Source organism: Cibotium barometz, chromosome 20, assembly GCF_041138505.1.
Source record: "Cibotium barometz isolate CiBa-2024 chromosome 20, ASM4113850v1, whole genome shotgun sequence".
NCBI classification, from domain to species: Eukaryota; Viridiplantae; Streptophyta; class Polypodiopsida; order Cyatheales; family Cibotiaceae; genus Cibotium; species Cibotium barometz.
Genome location: NC_141065.1, coordinates 29,553,615 through 29,570,330, shown reverse-complemented (window position 1 = coordinate 29,570,330; position 16,716 = coordinate 29,553,615). Strand labels below are relative to the sequence as shown.

Here is a 16,716-nt window from a genome sequence, read left to right as displayed (position 1 = left end):
CATATAGAGTAGCAAGGACTTGAATTTCTAGAGCATGCTCTATTCACTAGCAGATCATAGAACCACTTGATAGCAATCGAGCAAATGCATGCTGTGCCCACTTTTGAGATGTTGAGACTTTGGCGCATGTCGGTGCATGTCCTCTTCAGAGCATCATCAAAAATTCAAATGGGCTGTTAGCACCTGTGTTAAGGGTTTCAAGGATTGTTCCAAGGCCCCAACTAGAGAGTATAAACTCCATCAGGCAAGTGCTATGACACGAGAAAGGCACCTGAAACAAGATTCTTGAATTGTCATCACGTGACTCCCTTCACAAGTACAAGGACAATGATGAGAAATGTATGGATTCAAAAGAGCCTGCAGGGGAGTAAACAATGAACATCCACAATGCAGCCTGTACAAGGGAAGCGAATCAACACATCAGAAGGAATTGGCAGGATGCAGTGTGTTAGGGTCCCCAAACTTAGGCAATACGAGCTCAATGCCTAAGTGATAGACCATGAATATCAACTTTCAAGTCCACTCTTTTGGTGCGTGTGGTTGATTGGGGAGATATCAACCAGATAGCCGAAGGTAGAAAATCACACACTCAAACAAGGAGGGGGGGGGAGTCTTCTAATGTCATAGCCAAGCTAACAGACCAAACGCAATCCATAGAATGGCACCAATGTGGAAGGAATAGTAGAAACCCAGATTCTCTAGATTAGGAGCTGGATTCATAGAAAGAGTCCAACAGTTCAGCTATCTGACCACTTTGTGAACTAATGGCGGGACTCATGAGTCACACCTTCTTCCAGTTCATAATATACAAGTTAGCTTGTGGCAGCTTCATGCATCTAACGCTTATTTGCGGGATTAAGGCTGGGATAGGATATAATGTTAATAAGTGGATAAAATGCAGCACCCTAAGTGATGTAGGCCCAGGGCCCAACTGAGAGATCTTTCTCTGCTACGGCCACTAGTAAAAAGTACGTGAGATAGTAAAAGCATGCATGCAAACTGCTCTCTCCCAATCCCTTGCACGTGATCCCAACACCAACAAAATCAAACAAGCTAACTGCCCTTGATAGTGGTGGTCACATATGGATCTCAGAAGCAAACTCCATATTACATAAGCTCTGGAATTTTGAAGCCCAAAGGATAATCGATTGAAGATAAATAGACATGATATACATGACGAGCCTGCTTTGATAAAAAATGCAGAGGTCACAATGCAGGGGAGGTGGGGAGAGGGATCTCTGTTTGGCAGATGGGGCAGTCCTTGTGGGACTGGAGCCCACTGGTAGATGGGTGGTAGGCTTGGTCACAGGAGGGCAGCACTGTTTTGAAGTGTGCCAGTCTCAAAGGCATTGAGGCACTTTGATCAGCAGATCATCCCCATCACCTCCTCTGTACAGGCAGCAGGTCAGCATGGCAGCTGCCTGCAGGTCAAGCCGCACCATGATCACAGGAGCCATGGAGGAGGAAGGAAAGGAAGGCCTGAAGAGATGCTAAGACAGCTCGGCATGGCAGGATGTTGTGTGATGGTGGTAGGATCAGCCTCTACGCTAGCAACACCAGCAGGCAGTGTGGACGGCAAGCGTGAGGAGTGAGGAGACAGTGCATCATATGTTGTGGCAGAGTACCAGACCGAAAATGATCACCATGATGATGATGGTAAGAATTGTGGGCAGGGTGTGAACAAAATGCTGCACAGTACCTCGCTCCCAAGTTTTAACATTCACATCCCAATCAATTAATTGATTAATAAATTGAAGAAAAATAGACATGATGAGCTGCTTTAAGAAAAAATGCAGAGGTCACAATGTAATTTACTATTTCACAACCAAGTGGGCCTCCATCACACTTACCATTTTAACAAGGTATCTCTAAAATCGAAAACTTGGGAGCATGAACAATTTAAAATCCCAATTCACACTAGATGCCAATCGTACGTTAGTGCATTGGTAAGGAAGGAGTTTGAGAGTCCCTAGGTGATGGGGTCAAATCTCATCTAGTGTGTGTTGAGTAGTGCACTTTCAAATTCCCAGTCAAGCCCAAAAATATATATATATATAATAAAATAAAATTCCAATTCCTTAAGAAAAATAGCCTCTTCCACTTCATTGGCCAACCAATTTTGCCCTTCCCATAGAGAAATAATTGCATCCATATGTAATGGCATTTGATAAAACCCTTTTGGTCACACTAGATAATGTCCTTCCAATCTTTGAGTCTGAATGCTAATGCCTTAGCGACAATCTTGTAACATTGCACAAGCTTATGGGTCTACAATTCCTTGTATTTTGTTTGTTTTTCCTTGTCCGTGTTTCTTTAAACTCCGAAATCCAAACCTTTGGGCACCATGCCCTTTGCCCTTGCACCATATTCCAATAATCCTCCACAAAGAAACCCTAGGCCCAAAGAAATTATTCAATTGCTTGGCCATCTAGTTTAAGAGAGTTTTCTAGCTCCGTTCCCCGAATGTTGTTCGGAGTTCTTCCTTGGAAGGGGTTTGCTGAATTGAAGTTTGGCATATTGACTTAGCACGATGGGCATTGCATTTGTATATCTCTTCCAAACCTGCATCTTATGATTGTTAACCTCCTCACACTTTTAAAGGAGCCATATGAACTTCCATGAACACCTCCTCACACTTTTGAAATAGGTGTGCGAATTTCAATCAATGTCTCCTTGAGGTCTTTTTCATTTCATACAATCTGCCATTGATGTTTATTGTTTGGATGGATTCACGGCTGTGTTTGACTTTTAAGCACTTAAAGATCCCTTCTTTGATATCTCCATGCATCCAATGGAACAACGAAACTTATGATATGGACGCCTTCCCTATTTCCCATTTATGCTACATGGTATGGTTGTTCTTTCCTTGTCTTCTACTTACAAGTGCATGCATGGGAGCCCCAAAACTTGGAAAAGGCTTTTATGTGGTCTATTTTTTCTTTACATATATCCCTTGACCTCTGGAAATTGGTGGCTAGACCCACATATTCTCAAATTCAAGTTTGATTGTGGAGCTTAGTAATGAGTTAGCCTTGATATAGAATCTCCTTTGGGGTTGTGAGAAGTCCCTTGTACTTTTCAATTGGATGTGTTAACCGCTCCGTATAGGATAATATGGTTTCACCTATTCGACCTACTGTAAGGCACTTTGTCATCTTACTCACTCGAATGGACACTTATCCTTTGTAAGAAAGCATTGGAACATATAAAGCGGTATTATCTTGTGCTGAATGTCAAATAGGGAAAATTCTAAGGACTCTGTGTACATGCTTACTTAAGACTAGTAATAGTGGTCATGCAATTTTTGAGTTTGGTCAGCCTAATGTGAAAACTAGTCACTCGTATATAAGTCATTTTTTAATAATAACTGATATACAATAATTCTCTTGCAATAGAATACTTGTGAGCTTCCCTCCTTCTCTACTCTTGCTTGCTTGTGCTCTATTGAATCTTGCATGCTTGATGGATGCTTGCTAGATAGAATTGCTTATAGGTTTTGTGCTTAGAGTAGCTTTCTTTTCTTCCCTTGCCTTTTGTGAAAGGTGAAGGACCATCTCTATTTATCTCCATCTAGGTGAGCAGAGCTCTCTCTACACCCCATTGACAAAGTAGCATTCCGGAGTGAGAACAAATTGAGGACACAAGACGGATGACTAAGCTAGCGCACCTACATGGGAAGTTGCATTTGTGGCCCGAAGGCATGTTGGAGAGATGCTGCAGCCAAGCACATAAATCCACATGCGCACACACACACACACACACATAAAGAAGTATAGTCGTGAGAGTACAAGGAGAGGCACATAAAGCAATGTTACGTGATAAGTATTGAAAGTACAATATAAGATGAACCCTATAATGAAATAAGGACGGGTTCACACCTAGAGTGCATGGGGGAAAAAACAAGTGCTTCGATTGGTGCTATTAGAGTTCACCTATTACTGTCATGACATAGATGTTTACAAACCCTCCTAGAGTGATGATGTGAACATGTACATGGAGATGGCAGATCAATTTACAAAAGGTCGTAAGTTCAAAGAGTAAGCCCAAAGCTTTGCGAAAAGCTTTGAACTTTCACAAGGAAGTGCCTTTGTGAATAAATCTACCATGTTATCCTTTGTAGGTACATATACCAAGTTGATCTCCCTTGTAGAGAATAATGCATCTCAATGTGCTTAGTGCAAGCATGAAACACTGGTTCGTGGCAACTACCAATGCGCTCTGACTGTTAGTGAAACTGGTAGTGGAGGACGGTTGTCCAACACCGAAATCAACCATGAGGTAAGCCAACACACTCAATTGTAGTTGTAAAAGTTGCCCTATACTCAGTTTTAGAGCTCAAAGTGGTCATTGTTGGTTGCTTCTTACCTCAGCAAGACGAAAGCAAAAGCCAGTAGTAGCGGACACGTTAGTGTTATAGCATCGAGTCGAATCCAAATCTATAAAGGCATGTTGTTGTGAATCACTCCCCTTGGGATACAACAATCCAAGGTACTGAGTGCTCTATAAGTAGTGGAAAATCCACTTGACGACCTATCAATGCCTGGAGCCTGGGCTATGTATAAACCTGCTCAACTGTGAGACCCCAAACTGAATGTCTAGTTGCCTTGTGTTGCATAAATAAACCAACCAACCAATAGCATGCTGATATAATGTTTGATTAAAAGACTCTCCGAAATCTTGAATGCTAAGCTTGAAACTTGTACAATTGGTGTATAGACAAGCTTACAATTTTCAAGATCAAACCTTTTAAGCAGTTTGTGTATGTCCTTTGATTGCATAAAGACTATGCCATCATCACGCTGTAAAAAATGAATACCCAAGTAAAAATGCAATTGACCTAGATCTGACATCTCAAATGATGAATGTAATTCAACTTTGAAAGCTGAAATATGTTCCTCATTAGGGCTTGTGAGTAGCATGTCATCAACATGCTACTACAAGACGATGATGTCATCAATGTACAAGAAAATATACTATGTCCTCTTGACATCAAGGATACTTTTAGTAAAAAATTTAGTTGTAGATCTCAAATGACTGTTGAACACCTGTTAAGCACATATACTGTACACATAATAGCTCCCATCCAAAACTAGTGAGGAAAGTTTTGGCCCTTGACCATACATCATGTCGTCTCCATAAGAGATATTTTTTCTCACAGAAAAACCATTTTGTTGAGGTGTGTAAGGCATGGTACACTGATGCTAAATGCCTCTTTTCAACAAGTATGCATTAGACTCTTTGGGCATGTACTCCTCCCCTCTAATTATATCTAGAGTTTGAATCTTACATCCAAATACATTTTCAGCCATGAGCTGAAAGTGCTTAGAATCTGGAAAGGTCATCAATGAACACGTAACAAAGTAGAGATAACCTCCAATTGATGATGTCCTCATGGGACCACCACATACATCACTATGTATAAGCTATAATTTTTGGGCAGCCCTCACTATAAACCATCCTTGGGAAATGGTACCCGAAGCATCTTGCCTAAAATGCAACCCTCATAGACATGCTTGACAACAAGTGGTGGCAATGCGGAGACCACATCATTCATTTGCAAGCGTAGCAAATTAGCAAAGTTGAGGTGATTAAATCGAGCATGCCATAGCTCTGCATCTATCACATTGTACCTAGACTACATGTGCATCACATGCAACTCTCTCGTATGCCTCAAGTCTGTAAAGACCATGACATAAGGTACCGGATGCAACAATAATATCTCCATCACTACAATCATGTACAGTGTATCTATCATCCATAAAACAAACCATAGACCACTAGGCCAGTCCTCGAAATTGACAAGAGATTCTTTTTGATACCTAGTATATACAATACACGAGAGAGTGATCGTCCCACCATTTGAAGCAGTGAGCTCAATCCATAAAACAATCCACTAGGCCAGTCTCCTAAAGTTGACAGAAGATTCTTATTAATATCTAGTACATACACTACACATCATCCCACAATTTGTAGCAGGTGAGCTCAATCTTTCCAACTCCTTCAACAAGATAGCTAGAGTTGTTTGCACATGTAAATGTGCCCCCATTGTTGGGAGCATCTTCCAAGGAAGAGAAGAGATGACATTGTGATGTGATGTGCTTGCTAGCACCACTATCAAAGGACCATACATTAGCCTATGTAATTGCCATGCATACATCATGTACAAAAGGATCATCACTACAATGTACCTAGAATATCCATTCATCTTGAGCATAGCTAAAATCCTTTTTGTCAGCACTAGGTGTTGATGCATCAGCCACCACAGACATGCTAGAGATTTTCTTCTCTGTCTCTTTTGCAAGCCTTTTCTTGCACTCATTTATGTAGTGCCCTGGCTTCCGATAGTAATTACATTTATCCTTATTCTTGGGCTTCTCACTACCACCCTTGTCTACATCCTTGCAAGAAGAGGCAGTTGTCCCACCTTTAGCCTTATAGCCACTTGCACGATGCGATCCCTTTACCTTTGCCTTAAGCGGAAAAAACCTGATCACCAATCCTCATTCCCTACCTGTTTGTCTGCCAAGATTTCTCCTCTTGTAGGAGAAAAGAAACGATCTCATCAAAAGAAAAGGCATTTGCATTGCCTTTCATGAGCAACTGAAGTGTAATAGCAAAGCCCTAATATGAGTTAGGCAATCCATTTAGGATGGTAGTGACAAGCGAACTGTCTGAAATAAGCTAATCAATGTTGGCTTGTTGCTCTTGAAAGGCTTTCTCCTTCGTGAGATATTCATCCATAAGTCACCCTCATCCAAACACATGTCCAACTGCTTTTTCAGGTAGGCCACACGAGCCTTGTTGCACACCTGATATAGTGTTGCAAGGGCGTCCCGCGCTAACTTAGTAGTGACACATGAATGGATATAAGGTATAATACTCCTCTTCACTGAGAGAGCAATGAGGGAATGTGCATGTGCACCTCTAGAATCATATCGTCTTTGATTTAGTAGGAGGTAGAGGTGCTAGTATGATTGAAGTGAGTGCAACACTTCTTGTAGAAGTAGTAGGAGCAAGCTACTGCACTGCGAATACTGGTGGATGTAATTCATCTCCTATAACTACTTCTTGTAACTTCATCTCCTGTAACTATTTCCCAAAGCTCTTTGCCTCATCATATAAGCCCAAAATGGGTAGTCAATCACATCAAGGTTTGACAGAAAGCATCCCAAACACATCATTACCAGTCATACTATCTACAAGTGTACTCTCTATACCCAACTAAATGCAAGTGATGCAAAACCCTCAAAATATTGCAAGTATGTATGCTACTGATCACAATGAAACATTGCAAGTAGCTCTCTAAAGGCCTACAAAAATATTGAAAGCAGTAGGGATAAAGATTATTTTTTAAGTTTTTGTAAGTTTGATTAATGTATTTTGATGCCAGTACCATCGATGAGTGACTCCCGCATGCACCCCCCATGCTCAGTTTAGCTATGTTTTGGGACAAGCTAAAAATTTGCAAAGGTGTTTTAGAGGCCAAACGAACTCTGATTTAGATGATTTTTGGGTTGGGAGACTCGAGAAGAGACAAAGAACACAATGATGAAAAAAAAGTTTGAAAAAAATATTTTTTCAAAATGGGAGCTGCAATGGTGGTACCACGAATAGAGCTGGGCAGCGCGGCGCAGGCAACAATGTGTGAACCTCCACAAATTGGGCGGCACGTGGCGGAACTACCTAAATCAAAAAAATGAAAAGGGGGATGGTTAATTGGACTTCCAATGAGTTCGTGTGTGTACGTGGCTTCTTGGAGCAGGCTATTGAAGATGGCCAGGCTAACATATAGAGTGGCAACTATTTTTCTAAGCTTCTCCTTCTCCAATGGAGCTTTGAATCCTTTACAAATGAAGGCCTATTTTTTCATTTAGGTACCCAAGGGGTCTTGTGAAGAGACCAAGATGGAAAGAGGAGGTGGTTAAAGCTATAAACTACCACCACATTAAAAAACGGGTTACTCCAAGTGAGTTGTCTAACTACTGCAGATGTGAGTCTCCAGAATCACAAAGCATAAGTCTTTGATACCAAATGTTGGAGAGATTCAATAGCCAAGCACATAAATCCACACACACACACACACACACAAAAGTATAGTCATGAGAGTAGAAGGAAAGGCACACAAAGCAATGTTGTAGCTTATGTGATAAGTGCCAAAAGTACAATATAAGATGAACCCTATTTTGGTGTTCTGGCACTCGATGCCACATGGCACACCTGTGGGAATGAGCTGCTATGTGACACTTTAACACCGTCCAATCGTGCAAACCTTGTCCCAAGCTTCTGTGGGGAAGAGTATCCATGGTTTTGAGAACGTGAATCCAATCCTCAGAGTCGGTGGGCTCCATGAGGAGCTCATATTCTTGGTCCTCATCTTCACCATCCAACATCTTGTTACAAGCTCTAAAGATATCAATTGACGTGGTCCGAGTGGTTGTGTCAGACTCATTGGCAAGAATACCTCGACCAATGGGATGAGTCTTTCCTATTTTTAAGTATATTTTTAAGAATTGCTTACCTTTATGTATGTAAATGTGATTGGTTTCCCAATCGTGATGGGGCTCTCACGTAAGGCCTTTCGAGGATCATGGTGTATGACTTCTCTTAAAACCCATCACCGCAAATGTGTGGTGGGGACGCCCACATGTTTAGCTGTGTTCTTGCCTTAGCAAGCTTGACCATGAGGCTCATGTCTATCAGTTTTCCCCAAGCTTCCTAGTAGTCCTTGATGATTATGTTGACACCTGCACCACCATCCAAAATTGCAGAGATCATCGTTCCTTTATAAACGATAAGTAACACGTTCATTTCATCGCTTCAATAGTGTCTCAGCTTATCCATGGGAACTTTTGGCTATCCTTTTGTCTTGGGTATGGAAGGAGAGCGCTCAATGTGACACGACTCTTCCTCTCGATAGAGGAGCATTATTTATGTATATGCCCACCTATTATGAGATTTATGGGAATTCTATTCCCTTTCTCGAGACGGATTTGGCCCTTTCTCAATATGCTGATCACAAATACTTATGTATGTACCTACTAGAGCTCCATCATCATCAGGACACCATACTCAGGTAGTGTCCAAGGAGTTCCAGCCAATGAGATGCTTCTCAAACCTCCATTATATACTTCTTTAGATTGTCTCATCTTGTGACGCAGGAAGCGACATGGACAAAGGGATCACATAGGCCATCGACATACCAAAGCATGGGACCCATTGGCTCCATGCACCCGTAAAGTCACTAGAGAGAGAGCCCAATCCTAAACTAGGCGTCCTCTGTAACCTCTATGGGATGCCCATTATTTTATATTGGATGCATCTTTTATTTATATCATCTACCGAGATTAATGTATTTAATTAGCTATGTACGCTAGTATGATGTCTACCAAGATTAATGTGTTTAATTAGCTATGTGTGCTAGTATGATATGGTCAGGATTAATGTCTTTAATCAGTTATGTGCACTGACTAATATTATTTTGGATAAGGTGATGATTGAGCGGCGGATTATGTATTAATCGACGGGTGAAACATGTGTTGGACCACTATGATATATTTTGGAAAACATGGAAACACCTTTTATGGTTTCATATTTAGGCATTAATATTTTTATAAGGTTACGGCCTCATACCTTTGTACATACCAAAATAGTATTTTATACTTTTGGCAAGCCCAAGACTTTACATTATTGCTTGCTATATTTTTGTAGAGCTTTTACTTTCATAAACTCAAAAAACAATTGTACTTTTTTTTTGTAGTTATCTTTTTGAAAAGAAAGGTTTTTCTAATACATATGAAGATGAGTGGTACAAGGGTTGTGCACACTCAATCCAGGGGAGATTCAACCCAATCTTGTGTGGATGGTGATCTCTACTCTATTCTCCACCTCTCTTATTTTGTTTATTAAGGTTTATGCCTTTAATTTGTGAAAATATATGTTATGCTCTAAGTTTTGTGTTGAGAAATTAGAATTCCTTCTCCAAGGGTCTTAAAGCTCGTGACAGTGGTATCATAGCTTTGGGAACCACTCAAAGCGAAGAATTTTTTAGGAAAAATTCCAAAATCAAAGTTTATGTAATTATTTAGTGCTAAGAAGGCCTAAGGTTTGATTTTTGGGATTCTCCCATCCTCTCCAAAATCTAGCCTTATAGATGGCTTGAAGGTCACTCCCCTATTCTCAGATTTTCATAAGCTCCCCAAACCAAAGAATCTATAATAGATGGTGTTGAAGCAAGTCTCTAATTTTCCTCTACAATTTTGAAGAAAATAAAAGAAAATTCTCTCTCTGTCCCCCTATGCGCTGCCCTCTCTCTGTCTCTCTCTCTCTCTCTCTCTCTCTCTCCCCGTTAACGCAAGAATCACCAGCTAGTATTTTTTTCTCTCCAGTAAATTCTTTCTTTTTTCTCTCTCCTTTCTTTTCGTTTCGCATGGTTAGCTTTCATAAGCTTTGCCAAACTTAAAAGCTTTAAACAAAGCTTTGTTTTAAATATATATATATATATATACATTCTTAAAAAAATATGCACGTTTTGTTTTATATATATATATATACATTTCTTTAAAAAAAATATGCACGTTGCCTCTCTTTTATTATATTGATGCACTCTTCCTCTCTTTCTTCATGCAGCCCACCCCTCCCCTTTCTTCTCTCCCTTGCATATCGACTTTTTTCTTCTCTTCGTTGTTGCGCATCCAGTTATTATTTTCATTTTATTTATTTTTACTTCGTTTAGCTAAATAGACTAAGTTAATAGCCTTAGCTAATATAGCATAGCTTAAATATATTTATTATCAAAGCTTCTAAAGCTTTGATTTTTTTTTGACCAATAATATTTATTTATATTAATTTTTTTGGGACCAATAATATTTTTTTTGAAACCAATAATATTTTATTTTATTTTTTGGGACCAATAATATTTATTTATATTAATTGTTTAAGCCTAACATAAACTAAACCTAGAAAACCAACTATCTACTCTTTTTTAACCTCATTCAAGATTTTACATAAAAAGTCCCATCTTTTATCCTCACACAAGAAACAAGATTGTTCTCACGAGATCTAATACCCCAACAATAAGCAAGCCTCCATCATGGCCTCAGGAGTGCAACCACGGGGGGATTGTTTTTCTAGCATTCCCCCATGCTTTGACCAAACCTTGACTGTGGGTCTAGTTAAAGCTTTGATATTTAAAAGCTTGCTATTAAAAGCTTTAAAGCTTTCATCGACTAAGCTTTTTGCTTAAATGCTAAAGCTTTAAAGTTTTGCTGAATTACCCAAAAAAATACAACAAACAAACCTTAAAACTTTACTTTTGAAATCTTTATATTCTTCCTTTCTCTCTCGTCGTTTGGCGTCGGTTGTTCTCTTGCTAGCTATCGCCTTGGTTTTGTTGTTTTTTGCCTTGTTAATAGAATAAGCTAATAGCTATACTCTAAGCTATTAATTAAAGCTTTTGCATTTCCAAGCCTTTTTTTAAGAGCTTATAAAATTCATAAGCTTCATGATAAAAAAGGGAACATTTAACGTGTAAGCTTTCAAGCAAATTGAGCATCCAAGATTTGAGAATAAAGGAAAATTCGATAAGTTTCAAAGGTTTTGTTAAGATTTTCTTTTTGTAGATTTCAAATTTTTTATCTAAGGTTGATTTTTACTAACAAAATCAAAGATTTAAAAGGCAATATATCATCAACGACCTTCATTTTTTTGGGTTTCTTTGTCACTTCCACATCCAAAGTGCTAGATCTCTAGCAAATCAAGAGCATCAAGAGCTACAAGCAAGACGACAATTTCAAAAAAAAATTTCGAAGATTGCTTTTACACGTTTAACCAAACCTTCGAGGGCAATTTCAGCATCAACATTTCACGCTTCTTCAACATCTTATTCTGCACAAGTCAATCATGAGGATCGTCTTCTCTCTCGAGAAAGAGGGTAATTCTACACATGAAGGTATTTTTGATGATCCAGGTATGCCTAAACCTATTGAAAATAAAGTTTCACCTTATATGGTTCCTAGAAATAATTAAATAAATGAAAGGATAAATTAATTGACAAGGAAGTAACATATGCTAAAATTAGCCCCTAAATTTTTTGGACCTTTCAATATTATACAAGAAGAATCTATCATTGACCATGAGACCATCACTACACGTATAGGCAACACTTTTATTAAGTATCTTATGCCACATGGATGCTAGAAAAGTTTTTCCATTCTTACCAAAATCTCATCCAGGATGCATCTTTTATTTTATATCATCCTACCAGGATTAATGTGTTTAATAAGTAGTGTCAGCTAGTATGATATGGTCAGGATCAATGTGTGTTTAATCAGCTATGTGCACTGACTAATATTATTTTGGATGAAGGCAATGATTGAGTGGCGGATTATGTGTTAATCACGGGTGAAACCACTATGAGATATTTTGGAAGACATGTAAACACCTTTTATGGTTTCATATTTAGGCATTAATATTTTTGTAGGGCTAAGGCCTCATACCTTTGTACATACCAAATAGTATTTTATACTTTTAGTAGGCCCAAGACTTTATATTATTGCTTGCTATATTTTTGTAGAGCTTTTATGCTCATAAAGCACTTGTGCTTTATTTTTTTGGTAGTTATCTTTTTGAAAAGCAAGCTTTTTCTAATACATATAAAGATGAGAGGTACAAGGGCCACACTCAATCCAAGGGAGATTCAACCCAATCCTGTGTGGATGGTGATCTCTACTCTATTATGTACCTCTCTTTGTTTATTTAATTTTGTTTATTAAGGTTTATGCCTTTAATTTGTAAAAATATATATTATGCTCTAATTTTGTGTTGAGAAATTAGAATTTCTTCTCCAAGGGTCTTAAAGGTCCTAACATCCTTGCCCCCAAATATCTCACATGTGAGTTGCAAATCTAGGACATCTGCTAGCAACACGAACCAAAGGAGGTGGTCTTTATCAAACATGGAGACAGATCACACTATCATTGATTGAGACAAACATTACTCCTACCCCATTGTACACATTGACACCTTTTGTTACTATCACTGCATCACCATAGTACACTTGAAAGTTGCATACATCATCACCTTCATCTCACATATTATGGAGTTGAAACAAGTGAATGTAAATCACACCTCTCTCTAAAATTTATGTCAAGGTGGGCTGGAAGTCAAGAAAACTTAATGCCATGTAAGTATTGAGAAGAAAAGCTACTTTTCCTTTTTACAAAATGGTTGCATGGAAAAGTTAAAAGTAATTTTGATGACAAGACATTTCTTAATCCTTTTTAACTCACCTTGATCTTATTAAATTCGCTTGATTAGGATTAATTATCATGCCCAAGTCCTTGTTTTTCACAAGTAGTATCTCAATCCTTGTCAAAAGTCGAGGAAAGGCTTGATAAGCTTAAAATATGGCCCCCAAATAGAGAAAGGCTTATTCAGTGCATGGCGCTGCCTCCTTCCTTCCACTATGTCATAAAGCCCTAAGAAAACAACCATAACATGGTGTGTAAGAGGACGACACAATAGCCTTGTGTAGTCCGTGTTTTCATGGAGCACTCATTCAATTCTTTCAGACTACCCATGCCACAATCCCATGTTCTCATTCAGCCAAAGAAACATCTATCTTGTCATGATATATGGCCCCCCATGTTCTCATTCAGCCAAAGAAACATCTATCTTGTCATGATATTCGGCCCTCTCGCATATAGTCATGTAATCGATGGCTAACAACAAAAAAGACCACAACTTTCCTCCATCGTTATTTCCATCAAAATCATTATTTCTATGCATGACATGTATTTTCTCACTTGCAAAAATTAGTTCAACTATCAATTCTGAAATTTAGTTCATCTCGATGATCTGCAAGTCGGTGAAAAAAATTGAACAAATGTTTTCAAGTTTCTTAGTTTGTTGAGGACACTGTTTAGAACACTTGCAGGTTACCGTCAAGGAAGAGTAAACAACTCCAGGGTCACCAACAAAGTTTGAGACCCAATGTACCTTTAACAGCGCCAATTAGCAAGGACGCTAATGCTGCAAAATTCTTTATGTAAAAATCCCTTTCATGTGATGTTATGTAAGTGAACCTGGAGACAGTATAGGTGCATGCACAGCAGAATTGTCATTAGCAAAATTTGTCAATTATTAGAATGAGAAGAGTAAATCATCATGTGTCTGTCAAGATAAAAGGGTGCAAATTTTCTTCAATAGCAGAACAATAGTCTTTCAGGCAGTTGGTACAAGGCCCCCTTAAAGCCATATTGAAGATGGTCAATACAATTTACAAGGAACTTTCTAAGAATACAGGATGGCATTTAACTATGATGGTGCCTCTACGTCAGGAGAATTTTGAAACTTGGAATCTGCCATCTCCTCCATAATATCTGGCAAACTTGCAGACGCCATCAATCTCTAGAAGAGCCAGCCTTGTTGAATGATGACTTCCGTCCCGAATAGCGCTGCAGAGACCAAAACACAAGATAAATCCCTGATAACATCATACAAACAAGATATACGAACAAAACATATCATATTGAGTGGCCAGAAGAGATATTTGTACCTGTTTACCAACCGAGAAAGGCACGTATTTGTACTTAATCATGTGTCGTATTTGGCGTTTCATAGTGAGGGCGAAAAGCACTATCCAGTAAAGGAGCAGTATTGGCCAGAATACAGGAACATCAAAGATGGGAAAGAACGTCAAGGCAAAAGCCACACAAAAGGCCTTCGTGAAGGCATACCTGTTACACAAGAAAGGTGGTCTTAGTCCCACATTTGCTTCCATAAATAGATAAAGGCACAATATTTTGGCCATGTAAGATAAAAACAAGCAAACAACGCAATGTTTATGTTCTAAATAACAGCTTGCTGTGGCTGCGTGTCCATACCCCAGATCACAAGCTACTGAGAAAAACCTGGTGCCCTCTACCATGCCATTAACCATATTTTCTACAACCAAACATGGTAACGCCCAAGAAAGATGATCTCGTTATTTACTTAGTTTTTTAGGAGACGGGGGAGATGGGAGATGCTAGTCAGGATCATCTCAAGCTCAAACAAAACATGCAGAAAAACCAAGGGCAGCACAAAGTAATGCCATCTTTCCGTGGCGAGTCATGGATTCCCCTAACAGGAGGAAGATCCTAATGAGGGAGACAGTTTGAATAGCAAAAGCGACAAACGATAGTGAAGGGAAAGGAGAATTCCCTATAAAACCATCCCCGCTCCAGCCCCCCAGCCTTTGATAGCCCCATTCCAATAAAGACCCAAAAACTTAGGAGGAGAGTATTTTCGAGCCTAAGCAAAGAGGATAGCAGATTGGGAGGCGACAAAAAGACCTACTGCCCACTTTCCGCCAGGCATTACACAGAGACACAGTAAAAAATCTGTTTGCCAAGCTTTTCTACCTTCATTCTCATGTGTAAAGCAACTACTCCACAAGAAGGTAACATCAGAAAATCAGCTGGTGCAATAGGAAACAACAACAATCCAAGGCTGTTCGGATGCCATATGGACCTGTACGGGTGCTCTATGGATGTCGTGCAAAACTGTACGAACAGCAGTACTGCAAGTACGGGCAGATGCAAAAGCATTGTAGGCTTGTCAAGCTTTTCTACCTTTGAGGCTATTTGTTTAAGGTTCTAGCCTTTCTAATTAATTAATTCTTTTATATCCTAATTAATTAGGCTATTTGTTTAAGGTTCTAGCCTTTCTAATTAATAAATTTTTTTCTATCCTAATTAATTAGGCTATTTGTTTAAGGTTCTAGCCTTTCTAATTAATTAATTCTTTTCCTGTCCTAACTAATTGATTGATTAGGATTTTTCACACATGTTAGGTCGCTATTAATGGTAAGCAGTAAACTAAGCAACATGGTTCATGATGAGGATGGGTCTCTTCTACTCGGATCTCAGAAAGGAGGCCCAAAAATTGCACTGAAGGAAACTCAGCTAAAGCAGAGAACCAAGGGTTGCAAGGCGTTTTTCTGCAAATCATTGAGCATGCAAGATCACACAGATCGGAGATCTAAGGACAAGCAAAGAGCTGGGGGTGTGGATCTGCTTACCAGAGCTTGAATTCGGGGAGGCGGCGGATGAAGGGCTTGAACTCGTCGCTGCCTTTGGAAGGAAGGGCAGGGGCCTCGCTCTCCGGGTCCACTTGCGGGGAGAGGAAGCCGATGAGGAGGTTGAGGAGGTAGATGCCCAGGCCGTAGGTGACGATGTAGAAGCCCTGCAGCATGTAGACGCGCAGGCAGTAGACGCCCGCCACCGCTACAGACCCCAACCACCGCGCCGCCGCGTGAGGGGTGGATTTGTCCAAGTAGTGCTGGAATTTGCGCGCCTGCTCGCCCCGCCACTTCACGAAGGGGCTGCCCCCGCCGATTACATCCTCCCCATACCATGCTGCTGCTGCTGCTGCTGCTCCTCCTTCCATCTCGTGGTAAACCCCCTTGAAAGAGAGAAAGGGGGAGAGAAGAAGAAAATCCGAAGAGAGATGAGAGAGAAAGACCCTCAACCTACTAAATACGAGTTATATAATTTTCATTGAGCTATTCCATTGGCAGGGACATAGAGCACCTTCCTATGCCCCACTTTACCATGGCAGGAATGTGTCCGTCAAGGTAAAATGTGAATGGAGCTGCCCACCACGAGCGCGCAGTTGAGTTGGTAGAACGGTTGGGTTCCAGCAAGAGGACCCGGGTTCGATGCCCATCAGCGCTAC

At 39.8% G+C, this 16,716-nt stretch overlaps 1 protein-coding gene across 1 annotated transcript; it reads right to left on the bottom strand.

The window, feature by feature from the left end:
* Positions 1 to 14,180: 14,180 nt before the first annotated feature.
* Positions 14,181 to 16,493, bottom strand: LOC147627768 (protein RER1A-like). Its single transcript, XM_086814733.1, has 3 exons — positions 16,061 to 16,493; positions 14,555 to 14,735; positions 14,181 to 14,453 (listed from the first exon to the last, which is right to left on the bottom strand). Exons 1-3 carry the CDS (start codon positions 16,426 to 16,428, stop codon positions 14,400 to 14,402), a joined length of 603 nt encoding a protein of 200 aa, XP_086670859.1. The 5' UTR covers positions 16,429 to 16,493; the 3' UTR covers positions 14,181 to 14,399.
* Between the last annotated feature and the right edge of the window lie 223 nt (positions 16,494 to 16,716).

Bases quoted from the DNA above. Each gene is read 5' to 3' on its own strand.
- LOC147627768 (XM_086814733.1), bottom strand. From the start codon at position 16,428: ATGGAAGGAGGAGCAGCAGCAGCAGCAGCAGCATGGTATGGGGAGGAT. The intron at 14,736-16,060 runs GTAAGCAGATCC...CTTGTGTAACAG, and splicing joins CTCCCCGAATTCAAGCTCTG to GTATGCCTTCACGAAGGCCT. The intron at 14,454-14,554 runs GTACAAATATCT...TGGTCTCTGCAG, and splicing joins CTTTCTCGGTTGGTAAACAG to CGCTATTCGGGACGGAAGTC.